This window comes from Petaurus breviceps, unplaced genomic scaffold, assembly GCF_028583685.1.
Source record: "Petaurus breviceps papuanus isolate PSGF00001 unplaced genomic scaffold, PetGlider_PUasm1.0 151, whole genome shotgun sequence".
NCBI lineage: Eukaryota > Metazoa > Chordata > Mammalia > Diprotodontia > Petauridae > Petaurus > Petaurus breviceps.
In genome coordinates, this window is record NW_027185712.1 from 15,961,358 (window position 1) to 15,978,987 (window position 17,630).

General features: G+C 39.8%; 1 protein-coding gene across 3 annotated transcripts; it reads right to left on the minus strand.

Annotated features, from left to right (window-relative positions):
• Positions 1-956: 956 nt before the first annotated feature.
• On the minus strand, positions 957-16,198 carry CUNH18orf21 (chromosome unknown C18orf21 homolog). Of its 3 annotated transcripts, none has more exons than XM_069075927.1 (5): positions 15,973-16,178; positions 15,721-15,743; positions 9,115-9,314; positions 3,904-4,118; positions 957-1,771 (listed from the first exon to the last, which is right to left on the minus strand). In XM_069075927.1, the coding sequence occupies exons 1-5, from the start codon at positions 16,047-16,049 to the stop codon at positions 1,618-1,620; spliced, it is 669 nt and encodes a 222-aa protein (XP_068932028.1). In that variant the 5' UTR covers positions 16,050-16,178; the 3' UTR covers positions 957-1,617. The 3 variants fall into 3 exon arrangements, with proteins under 3 accessions (XP_068932028.1, XP_068932035.1, XP_068932042.1); XM_069075934.1 differs by having other exon boundaries at positions 15,946-16,128; XM_069075941.1 differs by lacking the exon at positions 3,904-4,118 and having other exon boundaries at positions 15,973-16,198.
• Between the last annotated feature and the right edge of the window lie 1,432 nt (positions 16,199-17,630).

Below are 17,630 nucleotides of genomic sequence, written 5' to 3' on the forward strand. Positions count from 1 at the left end.
ATGGGCATATGAATTCATATTTCAGCGTGTGTATATAAGTGTACAGGTATACATATACAGAGGGCACAGGACCAATTGAATAGGAAGGGATGATACTTAAAAGGTGAAATTAGGAGGTGAGAGAGGAATATGAGAGGAGATGAGGAAAGACATAATGGGGTAAATTATCTCATATAGAACAGGCAAGGGAAAACTGTTACAATGGAGGGGAAGAATAGGAAGGCAAAAGAGAATGGGTCAACCTTACTCTCATTGAATTTGGCTTAGGGAGGGAATGACAGACACACTAAATTGGATATCTTGCCATACAGGAGAATAGGGGGGAAGGGGATGAAAGGGGGGATGATGGAGGGGAAGGCAGGTTAGAGGGAGGGAAGTCAGAAGCACACACTTTTGAAAAGGGACAGGGTCAAAGTAAAGAATAGAACAAGTGGGGGGCGGGATAGGATGGAGGGAAATATAGTCAGTCTTTCACAATATATCCAGTATGGAAATGTTTTGCCTAGCTCTATATTGAATTGCTTATCTTCCCAATGGGAATGGGTGAGGAGGGAATAAGGGAAAGAATCTGAAAATCAAAGTTTTAAAATCAAATGTTTAAAAAAAATTATTTTTTACATGCAACTGGGAAATAAGTTATACAGGCACTGGGGTATAGAGATCCATCTTGCCCTATTGGAAAGTTGGAGGGGGGATGGGTGAGGACATAGGAAAGAGCAAATTAGAGGACTGGGTATACAGTGGGATTAATGTTTTGGGGTGGTGGGTAGGGGAAAGATGGGGAGAAAATTTGTAACTCAAAAGCTTGTGGAAATGATGTAAACTAAAAATAAACAGAAAAATTAAAATTTCAAAACATAAATTAAAAAAAAAAGTTGTTAATTCCTGATCTAGAAAGTTTTGAATTGTAAAAAGCACTGAGGTTTTTAAATATAAGAAGATACTAGAAAGTAGCACACAGTCCAAAGCAGTTTAATCATGTAAATAACCTAAAAAGAAAGCTTCAGTACTATTTTGGTTTAGGATAAATTTTACTAAAAAAAATGAGAAGTTACTATATTATGTTATGAAGTAACTTTTTAGGCCCATAAATTGTCTATACCTAGAAATGAACATATCTCCTTGGGTAAAATATTACTATAGAGTTTTCTAAGAATAAATTGGGGGTCAGAAGAAGAGATATGACCACAAGTTGCATGTATTTACATCTCTCTCTCTACTTAAGAAAGACACTCTGGTAGTAGATCTCAATTTTCTTAAAAACAGGAAGTATGTAAATGACTAAAGATGGTATCTGATTTGACATCACAATTTTAATAAATGCCCCCGCTTTACCACATTAAAATATTTAACACATTTAAGTTGGAATGTGATTTCATGTAGGTGGAAAAGATGTCAACTATCCTTTCCCATGGTGTTAGCTTTCACAGGGAGGCCATACACAACTAGGTAGGGATTAGGTTCTTACTATGTGCCAGGCACTTCAGAAACACCAGTTAAGTTCTGAGAAGGACATCAGAGAGAATTGTTTGTTGCTGTGAGGACAAAGCAGGCCTCTCTCCTTTAGCAACTGCTCCAGTGTCAACAACCTATTATGTTTATCAGTAAATGCACTGCTTAGAGTGAAGACAGGAAATTTCTAAAATCCTTTGATGGGGTCTTGTGGCTTTCTTCACTATTAAGCATCATTTTCAGCTGAGATAAATGACGCTTCATTTTACTGAGACTCTTTGAGGAGGAACCGGGTGTTGACTGTCCAGATGTAGGTGTTCTGAGAAAACAAAAACAAAGTGCAAATTAATACTGGCCAAAGGGTAGCAATTTTTTTTCTTTTAAAATTCTGTTTTCTGCTCAGCCTAGAGATTGCTAAAATGCCACAGGTCTGTGGGCAATGGACCCCATATAACAAACAAAACCCCATTCTTACACAGGATGTCCCAAATTTTAGTGACATTTTTGGCTCTAACACCTCACATCTGCACTGTTTTGGGACAGCCTGTATTTAGCACTCTAGCAATGATTATATCAGATCCATATGCTGGCATCTTTACTTCACAAGGAAATGCTTTTCTTTCTCCTTTTTTGTCTTAATAGTCTCAACTAACCAGATGACCCTTATAGCTTCTCTGGGACACTTCAAAGGGCTGGCTGGTGTAAACAGTGTGCTTCAGGCAGTATCTCCTCTGAAAATGTGATGATGCCAACTTGGAAAGAGAATCCTTGGTAACGCTGAAATCACACTGTTTCTCCCCCTTTGCCCAGGACCCTACTTACTCCCACTATGTTAGGGAATGTAACCAACAGTGCACATATAGGGGTGTGTCAATGTATCATTTCTATGGCCCTTAGATATATCTGTGTGTTGTGTTTGTGGATGTGAGTGTCTCCATGTGTGAGCACTTCTGACACTTCACTTGATGCAGGTATGTGGTATCCCACCCTTGACATAGAGCACAGGACCTGTCCCCAGGTCCCTTAGCTCACTGCTGTCTGCATGGATGCCTCTGGGACAGAGGCAAAAAAAAGGAGCTCAGGAAGTATGTCTGTGGTGGTAAGATGTGACAAAGGAAGGGGAAGTAAATAAACATTAATACAGCATGTATCATGCCAGGCACTGGGCTAAATGCTTTTACAAATATCATCTCATTTATTCCTCATGACAGCCATGTGAGGTGGGTGCTAATATTTCCCCCATTTTACAGGTGAGGGAACAGGCAAATAGAGGTTAAGTGATTTGCCCAGGGTCACACAGCTTGTGTCTGAGGCTAGATCTGATCTTAGGCCTAGGCCTATGCTGAATCCTCTGTACCATCCAGCTGCCTGATGTTATGGGGAGGGCTTTGAGATGACTGGCTTTGAGATGCAGGGCAGGAATCGGGAAAAATTTTCAGGAGAAAAATGGCATGTGAGTTTGGTATAATAAATACATCTAAGATCTCATCAATGTGAGTGTTCCCTCCAATTAACACAGATCACAGCTCATCTGTGCCTGCTCATCCTATAAGGCTTTTGTCCATGTCCTCCCCTAAGTTCACAAAAATGAGTCTACCCACAATGCTGGGGCATTTCTCAAGTTTTCTGGATATGGTGATGATATGCATGGAACATGAAAACTGTCCAACTTAGTAAGTGGAAAATGGATGACGGGAGGCATTCTCAAGCATGGGATCATAGGTCCAGAACTGGAAGAGAACTCAGAGGTCATATGCTTTAACCCTCTCATTTTATTTATAAGGAAACTAAGCTCAGTAAAGTTCACTTTAGAGCTCGGCCTAAGCCACTAAGCCAGGCTAGCCACCACAGTGGTGAGGAGCCAGGGAAAGACACGATGTACTCAGAATTGGCAGACAGTCTAATTTGACTAAAGAGTAAAATATCACAGAAGAAATGCTGTGAGCCAAGGCTGGAAAGTCAGGCTTGAGCCAGCCTGTGGAAGGCCATGCATGCCTTTTGTGTCTTTCAAACAACAAGCACTTTGTTAATGTTTGCTGAATGGGAATTTAAGAGCCAGAAAAAGGAACTTGGACTTTATTTGTTAGGTCTATGTTACCCACAAAGATGATGTTAAGATACTCTATTTCTCAATCTACTCGCATGATGTCAGTGTCAGGACACATGTTTTATGCTATTGCCAACCCACTTCAACCTACAGTGTTGAAAGAGAGTTACATTTTAATTCGATTCAATTTTGAAAACATCAACATAAAAAGTTTCAACGCTGTGTCTAAATGAAGACAGTCCAAGTCCCTGCTGAATTTATTATCTCTGCTCAAGAGAATGCTTTCTTCCATTTTTCCTTTTGTAAATAAGCTAAATGTTAAGATTTTTTTGAGAAGTCCTGTGGGACTAAGCAATCTGTCTAGCCTATTTAATACTCGCACTTCAAATAAAGTTTCCAGATACCTGAAAATTAATGCTGGACTATTGTCTTTGGAGTCAGGTTTACTACTGCTGAAGGATTTCTTCTTTTTCTTTGTAGAACCTGAAGCTTTTATATCTGGTGTCTTCATGCCAGGTTTGATCTTGGGAGTGCTAAGATTATTTTTCATTTCTGCCAGGAAGCTTCTGCTTTTACCATTATACCTCACTGTTTTGTTGCATGCTTTGCAGGTAACTAACTACAAAGAGAAAAAGACATACAAAATCTATGCTATGTATAAACTGAGCCTCAGTTTACTTATATAAGTATAAAAGGGATGGACTGGAGGATGACCTTCCAGCTCTCAATCCATGATCCTATAATCATGTTGAAACAATTTAACTCCTATCCTCTATATATTTGTTCTAAAATTTAGGTACAATAGGGGACAAAGCCAAGGTGGCAGAGTAGGAGCAGGAAACTCCATGGGCTCTGGCCACAACCACCTCCAATACCTGTAAAATATAACTCTAAACAAATTTTAGAGCTACAGAACCTACAAAGTGACAGAGAGAAACAAATCTCCCACTGAAGCCAGCCTGGCAGGCTGACAGAAAGGGTGTATCACACAAGACTGGGAGCTGAGCGGTGAGCTACGCTGAGCCCTGGGTGGCCCCCACCATCCAGAGCAGACTTCAGGAGAGTGAATCACCAGCAGCTGTGTAAACACCAAAGAGAAAGGAAAAGGTCGGTGGGACCTCTGTTGGAAATGGGAGACGGAAGAGTGCAGTCCAGCCCCTGCCCCTGCCCCTGGGGCGAGAGGTTGCGGAAGTGTGGTGTTGTTGCCTCTGCAGCTCCTGGCCTGCAGATCATGGGGGGACCAAGCAACCATTTTTGGAGGGTAATTGCTCCTCCTCTGACCTACTTGGATCTAGATCGTGGTCTTGGGTGGTGGTCCTGGGGTGAGAAATGCCAGTGTGCAGAGCTTGGGTGGCTGTAGAGAGGGTGCCCTCCTCAGACTTCTGACAACATTTGCAAAAACTCCAGCAATTTGGGACACAGCTCTCCACTCTGGAAGCACAGTTCTACTGTGGCAAAGAGCTCAAAAGTCAAGTAATTGGCTGGCAAGATGAATAAGCAGAAGAAACATAATCAGAACATAGAATCCTTTTTTGGGGACAAGAAGGATCAAAACATGGAACAAGAAGTCAACAAAAGCAAAACTCCTGCATCAAAAGCTTCTAAGAAAAATATGAACTGGTTACAGGCCATGGAGAAACTCAAGAAGGATTTTGAAAATCAAGTAAGAGAAATGGAGGAAAAATTGGGAAGAGAAATGAGAATGATGCAAGAAAATCATGAAAAGAGTCAACAGCCTGCTAAAAGAGACCCCAAAAGAATACTGAACAAAATAACACCTTAAAAAATAGACTAACTCAAATGGCAAAAGAGGCCCAAAAAGACAATGAGGAGAAGAATGCCCTAAAAAGTAAAACTGTCCAGGTGGAAAAGGAATTTAAAAAACTCACTGAAGAGAATAATTCCTTCAAAATTAGACTGGAGCAAATGGAAACTAATGACTTTTTAAGAACTCAAGATACTATAAAACAGATGCAAAAAAATGAAAAAATAGAAGGCTATGTGAAATATCTCATTGGAAAAACCACTGACCTGGAAAATAGACCCAGGAGAGATCATTTAAAAATTATTGGACTACCTGAAAGCCATGATCAAAAAAAGAACCTTAGAAATCATACTTCAAGAAATTCTCAAGGAAAACTGCTCTGATATTCTAGAACCAGAGGGCAAAATATAGGTTGAAAGAATCCACCGAGAGCCTCTTGAAAAAGATCCCCAAAAGAAGACATCTAGGAATATCATAGCCAAACTCCAGAGTTCCCAGGTCAAGGAGAAAATATTACAAGCAGCCATGAAGGAACAATTTGAGTATTATGGAAACACAATCAGGATAACACAAGATCTAGCAGCTTCTACATTAAGGGATCAAAGGGCTTACAATATGATAATCCAAAGGTCAAAGGAGCTGGGATTAAAACCAAGAATCACCTACCAGCAAAACTGAGTATAATGCTTCAGGGAAAAATAGGGTCATTCAATGAAACAGAGGACTTTTGAGGATTCTTGATGAAAAAACCAGAGCTAAACAGAAAATCTGACTTTCAAATATAAGAAGCATGAGAAAGTAAATAGGAAAAAGAAATCATAAGGAACTTGTTAAAGTTGAACTATTTACATTCCTACATGGAAAAATGATAATTGTAACTCATGAGACTTTTCTCAATATGAGGTTAGTTGAAGGGAATATATATGTATGTGTGTATGTATATATATATATACACACATACACACATATATTTTTATATAGGAGGGTGTATGTGTGTATAAATATATATGTGAGTGTGTGGACAGATGTGTGTATGTATACATAGAGGGCACAGGATCAGTTGAACAGGAAGGGATGATATCTAAAAAATGAAATTAAGAGGTGAGAGAAGGAGATAGGGAGAGATAGAATAGGGTAAATTATCTCATATAAAAGAGGCAAGAGAAAACTTACAATGGAGGGGAAGAACAGGAAGGCAAAAATAGGTCAACCTTACTCTCATTGAATTTGGCTTAAGGAGGGAATAACATACACATTCATTTGGGTATCTTACCCTACAGGAAAGTAGGGGGGAAGGGGATAAGAGGGGAGATGATAGAAGTGAGGGCAGATTGGGGGAAAGGGTAGTTAGAAGCACACACTTTTGAAAGGGACAGGGTCAAAATAGAAAATAGAGTTAAGTGGGGGGCGGGACGGGATGGAGGGAAATACAGTTAGTCTTTGACAATATACTTACTATGGAAACGTTTTGTATAACTACACACGTACAATCTATATTGAACTGCTTATCTTCCTAGTGGGGGTGGGTGAGGAAGGAAGAAGGGAAAGAATCTGGAACTCAAAGTTTTAAAAACAAATGCTAAAAAAGAATTTGTTTTTTACATGCAACTGGAAAATAAGATATACAGGCACTGGGGTACAGAAATCCATCTTGTCCTACTAGAAAGTTAGAGAAGGGATAGGGGAGGATATAAGAGAGAGCAGATTAGGGGTAGGGGTATTCAGTAGGCTCACTATTTTGGTGTGGGGGGTAGGGGAAAGACAGGGAGAAAATTTGTAACTCAAAATCTTGTGGAGGCCCCAGAGTTGGGAGACCTGGGATCAGTTCTGGCCTCACATTTAACACCCACACAAAATAACTGGCCGTGTAACCTTGAGCAAGTTACTTAACCCCAACTGCTTAGGGGCGGCCAGGTGGTGCAGTGAGTAAGAGCACTGGCCCCAATATCAGGAGACCTGGGATCGGTTCCAGCCTCAGATACTCGGCACCCACACAAAAATAACTAGCTGTGTAATCTTGAGCAAGTTACTTAACCCTGATTGCTTTAAAAAAAAAAATCTTGTGGAAATGAATGCTGAAAACAAAAAATAAACAAAAAAAATTTAGGTAGCATTTATATATGTTATCTCAATTGATTTCTCAATTTGATCCTCACAGTTAAGGGGAATAAAACTAACAATGTGCTTTGTTAATAGTTCTCAGAGAAGAGAAAGTCACAGAAGGCTTCTGAATTTTACTTTTAAAGCACTACTACAACCATTTGTTGATGATATTTAGGTAAAAATACAATAAGATGATGGTACTAGAAGCTACCTTAAGGGATAGGGACCTCCCACTACTAATGTTCTTTACAACCTAGAGTCAGAGAGGTGCCTAGAAGACTAAGAAGTTAAGTAACCTGCATGTATGGGTTGGGTGGAAGTGGAGGCCCACGCTTCCCTGGTCCTAAGCCCAGAGCTCAGCCTCTCTGCCACAATGCCTTCAAAAATCTATTTCATCACCTATTTTTCCCTTTATGTAATTTATCATTTTCTCATTTCTAGGCTAGGAAATCTTCCACGATCCTGTCTCAACATCATTTCAAGAGGCAAAGAAGTAACATTCAAAGGATTTGAAGATCAGAAAACAGTAAGAAACACCCTCTCTTGACTGCTGTTTCCTTCTGTTCAGTTTTACAATTTTCAGTAGAAAGCCTGAAATCAGGTCTATGATATAACTTGGCCTCTTGACAAAGGCAGGACATAGAATTTATATGCCTAGATAAAGTTTGAAAACTGTTCACTGAAGGATTTGAGCCTTTGTGATACATGGGACTTGAGAGACTTGTCATGAGATAAATGCCAGAGTTTAAAATTTTCTGGTGTTATAAATATATTCATTTATAAAAGTAAATGCATTGCATTTACTGCATCCCAGGTACCTATCTACTGTGGCTATTACTGGACCACAACATATCCTTTATCTTTTGTATTAGTAGTTCTCTAGTAAATAAATAAATCATTAAGCTGAGGATAGAAATGTCAAAACAAGCATATCTACTTATTCCTATTTTATGGACAAAAGGTAACACATTCTCAATAGAAATAACTAAAAATACAGAAAAATTCAGGGACCTATATAATCAAGCTATTACTGTTCACAGGAAAAGGAAAACAAATTGAAAAATAAAGTGAAAACTAAAATTAGTATTAGTGCACATATGTTAAAATAACTATCCACTACTCCGTTCTGGGAACAATTTTGTTGTTATATTTTTAATTTGTTTTTTAGTTCTCAAGATGCTTGATTTAGAAAATCATGAGTTATAAAATAAAAAACTGATAATCATTGAGGGTTTTTTTGTTTGAACTTCAGCTTTAAAAACACCTAAGTCTTAAAACCTCATCCAGGTATTTCAGAAAAAGTCAGTCTTGAAAAAAAGTATTTTTGTCTCCTATAATTTTTTTTTTAAAGCAATTGGGGTTAAGTAACTTGCTCAAGGTTACACGGCCAGTTATTTCTGGGTGTGGTGCTAAGTATCTGAGCCCAGATTTGATCCCCAGGTTATCCAGACACTGGAGCCAGTGCTGAGCCACCTGGCTGCCCCTAAGCAATTGGGGTTAAGTAACTTGTTCAAGGTTACACGGCCAGGTGTTTCTGGGTGGGTGCTAAGTGTCTGAGCCTGGGATTCGATCTCCAGGTCTATCTCAACACTGGAGCCGGTGCTCTTACTCGCTGTGCTACCTGGCTGCCCCTATCTCCTATAATTTAACAATCACAATGAGAGCAAAAAAATAAAAAGATTCTTCAATATACAAATATTTCATTTAGAAAAATATTTATGTTAAAAAAGAAAATGAAAATACTTACCAAAATACTGTTGGAGTCCCAGTACTTTTTAAGAATCTTTGTTTCTTTAAAAGTGAGTCTACAATTTTTTGATTCTCGATTAAGAAGTTTCTTTACTTTTGGTGTTAGTTTTGGCTTGGGCTTGAGGCGAACTCTGTATCTATCCAGCACCAGAAACTGATAACAATATGGACACTGGCTTTCTGAAACAGACTTTTCATCTATAATTTTAAAAAAGAAGCAAATTTTTAAGTCTTAGCTAAAATCCCACCAAATTTCAACATATTACTTCTAAAAGAATTTTTACCAAAACTAGAAATAGGAACAAATATATTCAAACAAAAAAATTTGTCTGAGGCTTATCAATAGGTAACATGAACAATAAAGAGCTACACACAATAAATAACACTCTAGCTTTATAAAAAAAAAAAAAACAGGGGGTGGTGAAGTTGAAACACAAGATGATTAAATTTATATGCTATTTCAGTAAATAAAGTGCCTTGTTTTTGTCATTTTGCCTATTCAAATTTGTGCTTTACTTTTGGTCATCCTTCACACTAGTTTCAGTTACTTCTAATGTTCAAATCCAGGAATGCATGCAGTCACAAGGACTACACAGAGCCATGGCAATCTTCTGTAAGATTCGAATCACAGGATTTGGGAGTTGGAAGGGACTCCAGTGGCCATCCAGTCCAACCCTACCCTAAAGGAGTCCTGATTATATACATATATGACAAATGGGCATCCAGCCTGAACAAGTACAAGGAAGGGGAGCCATCATCTTTTGAGGAACTTCACTTCTGGGCAGCTCAAATCATTATAAAATCTTTCCTGCTATCTAGCTTTTGACTCTTGCTGCTGGTTGTACCTGCTGGGGTCAAACAAGCTTAAATTCTCTTCCGCATTCTAGCCCTTCTGATCCTGGAAGAGTGAAGTGAACAATCTATACAGTAACAGCAACACTGTAGTAAACTTTGAAAAACTTAGTAACTCTGATCAACACAATTACCAATAGTAATTCCAAAGAACTCATGATGAAAAATGTTATCTGCCTGCAGTTAAAGATCTGATGGCCTCAGAGTCAAGATTGAAGCCTATTTTCTTTTCTTTCTCCAATTTCTATTTTGGTCAGGACGAATGTAGAAATCTGTTTTGCAACATCTTTCTTGACATCTCAATGAGGGGAGAAGGAGGAGGATGAAGGGAAAGAATTCAGAATGGAAAAATAAAACTGAATAAAAAACAAACCCCAAACTGCAATTTAAACATACTTCCTATCTTGTATTGGTAAAGAAGTTGATTTTGAGATTTCATAGCACAGAGGGCAGGGAGTCACAAAGACCTAGATTCAAATTCCACCTCTGAAATTACTAGATGAGTGACCCTGAGCAAGTCACTTAACCTCTGCCTCAGTTCCTCAACTTTAAAATGGGGCTAATAATAGCAAATTGTTTGGGTTGTTGTGAGGCCCAAATAATTTGTAAAGTGCTCACAGCACAGTAGGTGCTATGCAACTTCTAGCTAACAGTATTGCTAGTTATGCCTAGATTTCTTCTCTGTCACAAAATATAGGAATAAATCGCTTTCCTCCAGTGTCTCCATCACTCAACTTCAGCAACCAGCTCCTCCCTATTAGCAAGAATCAGATGTAGTCAAAACCAGGTACTACCTGTATCTACCTATTTTGTAAAATGAGGTCCTAGATTTGTCCAAGACATCCTGCACCATTACCACAAATAAGATTTTCAAAATCTATAGTCATGTTCTTCCATGTCATTCCCCCCCCCATTAGACCATAACAGAGTAGTAGTGACATATTAGAAGGTATAATAAAGCTGAGAATTCAAAGGGATCTCACCAAATTTGGGGTTAGAGGAATTGAGTTCAAATCCCAGTTCTGCCATTTACTACCTGTGTGACTTTGCGCAAGGACTTCTCCTCTCTTGTGGGACTACATGGCCTCTAACACCTAGCCTCCTGAACCCAGCCCTTCTTGACTCCAAGTCCAATGCTCCATCCTCTATACCATAGTGCCCCTCTAATTTACACACTGCTTTCAGATAACAAAATTGCTTATTTGTATAGAACATAAATTGGAGTTTTTAAAAGATATTTTTCATCATTGAAACTTTGTTTTATATCCAAGGAAAATAAATTCATTAATCATCCAGGAGAATCCCCGGATTGGAAGGAAATTCAGAGGTGCCTAGAATAGTCTGACCTTGAACAAGAATCACTTTTACAATAAACCTGAAGCTAACTTAGTGAGGAAAACCCACTATCTCCCAAGGCAGTCCATTCTACTTCTGGGCAGCTCTCAACTGTTGGGAAGTTTTTCTTTCAATTGAAAGCTGCTTTTCTGAAACTTCTTCCCACTGCCCCTAATTCTTCCTTGTTGGGGGGAATCAAGTCATGAACATGCTCCTTTTACCTTCTGAAGATCGAAATCACCATCAAGCAAGACAAGACATTATGAGCTATTCTGCTTTTTTAACAGTGAGATAGTTCTGGGAGAGATATCAAAATAACTCAATTATTTTGTTTTTTTGGAAACAACTCAATTTTCCCATCACCACCATGACAGGTTTGTGATCTGTCTCATCTATCCCCTTCTGGGTAGGTGGTGGTCTGTAGCACAGGGAGAAAATAACTTTACTCTTGAATATGCTTCCACTGATCTTTACCCAGATGCTCTCCACAAAGTTCAGCCCTGTTTCCTGGCTTTTCTCATATGAATATTTTTTCAAGCATCACAAGTATGACAACAGTGAAGGAAAGGAGTTAGTATAGTGTAGGAATTAGCATCCTCATTCCTAAAATGAGGAAACTGAGGTTATTGTAACAACATTACAGTGATAACAGTAATTGTGACTTCAGACATGAAGTAAGGAATTGCCTCCCAACATTATCAGCTTAGCCAAAATTAAAATAATAAAAGTTTTATCTAAAATATGAATAAAGCAAAACACTGTTATAACTCTTCGGCATAGGATAACTGCTATTAATAATTATTTCAAACACATAACCAAATTTGGTTAAGGATGGGGCAGAAAACTGAAGATAATTAAATAACTAAACATATTATACAAATGACATATCTGGTGGTTGTGGGTGAAATAAGTACAAAATGTTACTAAGATTAAGGACTAGAAATTAGCCCACATATGGGGGATTGAAAAAAAGATTAACATAGTACTCTTTAAGTACAAATCTAAGAAAAGTATTGTAGAAAACAATAGCTGTAAGATGGACTAAGAAAAGAAGAGCCATAACCAAAGACAATTATGTCATCCTATTTCAATAAAATGAACAAAATAAATTTATCAATAAAGTTTCTCACTGAGGAGAGACAGTACCAAAGCCAAGTATGTAGTTTTAGGTGATGGGGCAAAAATATTTATCATGAAGGAAGTGGAGGGAAGAGAACTCATACTAACTAGACAGTTTATGTACTTGGGAATCTAACATATTTTGGTGACAATCCCTTGGAAACACCTGCTATAACAATGGCTTTGCATTCCAACAACAGATACATAAGACATAATTGATCAGAAGGACCCACACTGCAATCTTCAGAGAAGTAAAAATAATATAAACCTAGGTCATCCTTATTTCTCTTCAGAATATTTTGGAGGTGAATATCATTGCTATTCACAAATGCGATAATACACAATGCAAATAACTCAGTAATAACATTGGTTCATTTCCATTACACTAAGGTTTGTAAGAAACAGATTTTAAATGATGATGAATCTTTATCTTATGGACCATAACAAAGGATTCAGGATTCAGAGCTGGAAGGGATCTTAGAAATGACCTAGACATATCCCTTTATCTTACAGATGTAAAATCTGAGTGCCAGAGGGTGATTTGCTCAATACCATACATGTATTAAGTACTAGATTCATGAAACAACACCAGGTTCTCTGACTTGAAATTCTGTGTTTGTACATTTTTTTTTTCAAACCACTATATCACCGAGGACTCATTTGATCTGCAGCTTGATTTCACCCCATGGAAAAGCACTCTAGAAAACAATTTCCATCCTGGAGATACTGCCAGGGGTCCTCAAAGTTTGATAACATTTATGGTAACTGGTTATCTTCAGAAGACAGATTACTTCAAAAGGAAAACACAACCGGACTAAAAAACCGGTTTCTCAATTCTACTCAACTGCTCCTGGGTCTTCTTTCCTTGCTACATATTGGCAAGCTCAAAAGATGTAAACTAATTTAAATAGTATACTATAATTAGAAAGGCAAACTGCTAGCTTAAAAATATTACATAAGGCATGTTCTATTTTCTAAAAACCTGATATACAGGAGCGGCCAGGTGGCACAATGAGTAAGAACGCCGGCCCCAGAGTCCGGAGACCTGAGTTAGGTTCCAGCCTCAGATACTTAATACCCACACAAAATAACTGGCCATGTAATCTTGAGGAAGTTACTTAACCCCGACTGCTTAAAAAAAAAAACAATAAAAAAAAAAAACCTGATATACATAGAAATGTGGCCACAAAAATTTACCAAGTTTCCTTTAAATAGCTGTCTTATTACATTTTAAAAATGCTTTAAAATCCAATCCATGAAGACATTCCTCATTTCCTTGAGCTACAAGTGATTTCTGACTTCCTCCAAACTTTAATGTTTTGGTTCATCTTTCTTCTGAACCTGCGATACTGTACTTTCTGTTAGTTAACTGCATATATCTTATCTCTTACTAAGTGGAAAACATCTTAAAATCAAGTATCCTATTTATCTTTGTTATCTCCCTAAGGGTCCTGTGCACAGACCCTTGTACTTCCCAGAGGCATATTCAGTGTTTTTTGAATTGAACTTTGTATCACTCTTATTTGCTAAATAAATTAATGCATGGCTTATGTAACTGAAGTCCCTTGGCTTTGGGTTCCAGTTCTGATTCTGACACATACTGGCCATGTGTCTAGACAAGTGGCTTAACTCTTTTTGTCCCAATCAACCCTCCAGATCTCTAACTGGGAGAACATTTGCCCACAATAACAGCTAACATTTATATAGAGCTCACCAGATGCTGTACTAAACACTTTACAATTATTATCTCATTCAGTCCCTATAACAACTCTAGGAGGTATGTGTTATTACCATCTCCATTTTACAGATGAAGAAACTGAGGCAGAGGTTAAGTGATTTGACTAGAGTCACACAACTAGCAAATGTTTTTGACTGGATTTGAATTCAGGTCTTCCTGACTCCAGGCCCAGGGTGGTTCTCAATACCTCATGTGGCACACAGAGGGGATAACTAAAGCATGTCCCTGGAATTAGCAGTGCAAAGAATGACAGTCCTGTAATGGGAAGAGGGGTGGAGAAGAGAAGGATAGTGCATCCCTAGTACAAGATCCATTTACCCCTTCTAAAAAAGTGTTCCAAATTTAGGTTACTCTTGGGGGGGGGGGTAACTAGCCTCAATGGCAGGGAAGGTATTAGAAGGGAGAGACAGGACCCCTTCATAGAGAGTAGTTTTAGGTAAGGAAAATCCTTATCCCTCCCATGACTACAGCTTTTGTAAGCTGTGACTTCTTCCTGACCCATGAACATCCCCTGGGGCAGCCTTGCACAGTGAGGATAGTCAGAGGCTTAGGGACAGCACAGCACCCAGAGCTGGCTGGATGCTATAGAATGCGGAAGTAAGAGAAGATATTGCAGGATAGTGTGAGTTGGTGAGGAATGATGATCCAGAGGGGACCCTGGCTCCAATGGACATAGGGACCAGGATTAACTTGGTTTCTTCCTGCCCTGACCTCTCTATCAGCAGACATGGGGGTAGGGGGCAGGCAGGATCATATTCTGATGCTGAATACAGGGCTGTAAATAAAAGAAGGTGAGGGATGGTTCACAGGGGACAGTACTAGTGGAAGGAACAAACTTCCTGGGAATAAGCCCTCTCCCACAGTTTAAGGAATTTCCATTCAAACTGAGTGGGGCTGGGGTAGAATGGGCAGGAAGAAAGAGGCATCACCAGGGCAGCCTCTTGCCATATTTAGTATTAGAGGGAGGTGCCATCCAGTGGAGGCCATTGGGCACTATCCCATCACTATGATAAGGCTACCAAAAGGAGGGAAACAAGTAACCTTGGAAGCAGAGATAACAGATCCCGGGTTGCAGGGACGGGGCAGGGAGGACAAGGGTCTTAGGAGTGCCCAGGCACTGAAACCCTCCTGTCATGGCCCCTAACAGGCTGAAGAGAGAGGCTGGTGGGGGTTAAGGACCAAGGACCTTTGGCACAGAGACAAGTGCCCAGGATCTGAGGGTCCTGGGGAGGTAAGAACATCTCTTTCTCCAAGTGTAGGAGGATAGAAGAAACAACATCTTTGGGGATGACTCCGTGGAGGCTGGCGAGGAGGGCTGTGCCCCCTCTGCCCACTGCACCACCCAGCTGCCTGGCCTCGATCCTTAGTCATCTGTGGGAAGGAAGACAACATCTGCCCTGTGCTGCCTGCTTTACTGGGCTGTCGGGGCCCATGATGGACCTGACCGTGCCGCACAAACGGGATCCTTCATCCCCCTCACCAGGGCCTTGCAGATACACAGACTTATCAAGAAAAACATCCTCCCCAACCCTCTCCTTGAGTATTCTCCTATATACTCACCGTGTGAGGAATTGTACATCCAGCTTTATAAAAAGGAAAGAAAAAGAAAAAAAAAAGTTCATCTACTGTTGAACCAAATTGAATAGATGTACGGGGAGAGAGGAGAGATGGGGGAGGAAATGTCAGTCAGTTTCTAGCCACGCCCCCCCCCCTTCGGATCACTGCGCATGCTCCCTCTGCCCTCCCAGCTGCACATCTCGGGAGTCTTTCTTTCCCCTTCTCTACCCTTAAGTTGGTCTCGTTTCTTCTTACAGAAGATACCGGGCCTGGCCCGGGCAGGCTTCCATTAGCTTCTCAGCAGCCATTTTGAGGAAATGCTTATTCTTCATAACTGCCGCGCCGCCGCCGCCTCCACCAGAGAAGAGCAAAACAAAGCCCACGCCGGCCAGAGGGGAAAAAGGAAACAGAATCTCCCTCTACGCGCTCACTTCCGGACTGTGGCGTCCGGAAACAACGACCGGAGTCGCAAAAGTTCCGGCTTTCTTGGCTGGAAGAATTAGCACGCAAACGCAGATCGGGGGCGGAGACTCGTCTCTGGCTCCGCGCTAAACCCCTCCCTCTTTTGTCCCCGCTCCCTAGAATGCTCCTCCTGCCTCCACGCCTGGTGTTTCACATAGAAGTGGTGCTGGAGGTGTCAGAGGCCAGATGTCCTTCTACGGGGAGGGAGGCTAGATTTTCCTTCATTTCCCGCAGGCACCGCGTAGTACCAAACACTAGTGGAGGGGAGGGATGAAGACGGAAGGCGTGGTCCTTTCCCACCCAAGCCCAAATCAGGGAGATTAGTACAGTCATCAAGCTAACAAGGAAGACCGCAGCTAAGACGTGCATGCAAGTAGCTACCATCCAGAGTAGAATAACTGGCAAAGGTGTTTTCCTTCGCAAGTTGAACCGGTGGAGATGGATTTCTGATTTTTTTTCCAAGTGAAGAAATTAAGACGAGTTAATTGACTTGTTCAAAGTCTTAATGGAGCTAGAACTTGAACCCAAGTCACATAGTCACAGGTTTATCTTTGAAAAAAAATCTCCTAGATCACCTAGGTCAACATCTTCATTCTACTGGTGAGGAAGCCAAGATCCTGAGGAACCCTGATCCAGATCCAGTCTTTTTTTTTTTTTAGCTATACCATATTGTTTCTCAAAATACAAGATATGATAAATAAACCATATGAATTATATAAGAATTCAGTAAACATTTATTAAGCACCAACTATGTACCAGACAATGTGCTAAGTGCTGGGGATACAAAGAGAGAGGCAAAAGAAACCCTGCCCTCAAGGAGCTCACAATCTAACAGGGGAGAGAACAAAAATATACACAAAGTGAACTATATACGGGATAAATAGGAAATAAGAGAAGGAAAGGTATGGTAATTAAGAATTCATAGGAAGAAAAGAATAATTCAAGAGAGGGAAGGGATTCTGTCACATCCATCCCCTCATTTGGTGACTTCTACTACCCACCTTAATTAATCAATCAATCAAACATTTATTGTTTATCAATAAACAAAATGTGTGCCTACTATGTAAGTAATGCTTTCTATGTGCCAGGCATTGTTTGAAACTCTGGGGATATAAAAAGGGGCAAAAGACAATCCCTGCTCTCAAATGAAATCACAATTGAATGGGGGAGACAACATGTAAACAAAAATATAGGAAGCAAACAGTATGCAGAATAAATAGGAAATGATTTTAAAAGGAAAGGTATTGGAATTAAGAGAGGCTGGTGAAGGCTTCCTGTAGAAGGTGAATTTTTAGTTGGGAATTAAAGAAAGCCAGGGAGGTCAGTAATTGGAATGAAGGAGTTAAGGTTTTCATAAAATGGGTTGTGTATGTAACTATAGTATAATATTATAGTAAAGTAGATATAATTCTAAACCCTGGATTCTTCAATAAGAAGACTTCAAAAATCAT

What these genes read in the sequence shown, in the direction of transcription:
- CUNH18orf21 (XM_069075927.1), bottom strand. Translation starts at nt 16,049, where the DNA reads ATGAAGAATAAGCATTTCCTCAAAATGGCTGCTGAGAAGCTAATGGAA. An exon ending in GATGTACAATTCCTCACACG is followed by an intron (nt 9,315 to 15,720) that starts GTGAGTATATAG and finishes TTAAAATTATAG; the next exon opens with ATGAAAAGTCTGTTTCAGAA. An exon ending in GGGACTCCAACAGTATTTTG is followed by an intron (nt 4,119 to 9,114) that starts GTAAGTATTTTC and finishes TTCTCTTTGTAG; the next exon opens with TTAGTTACCTGCAAAGCATG.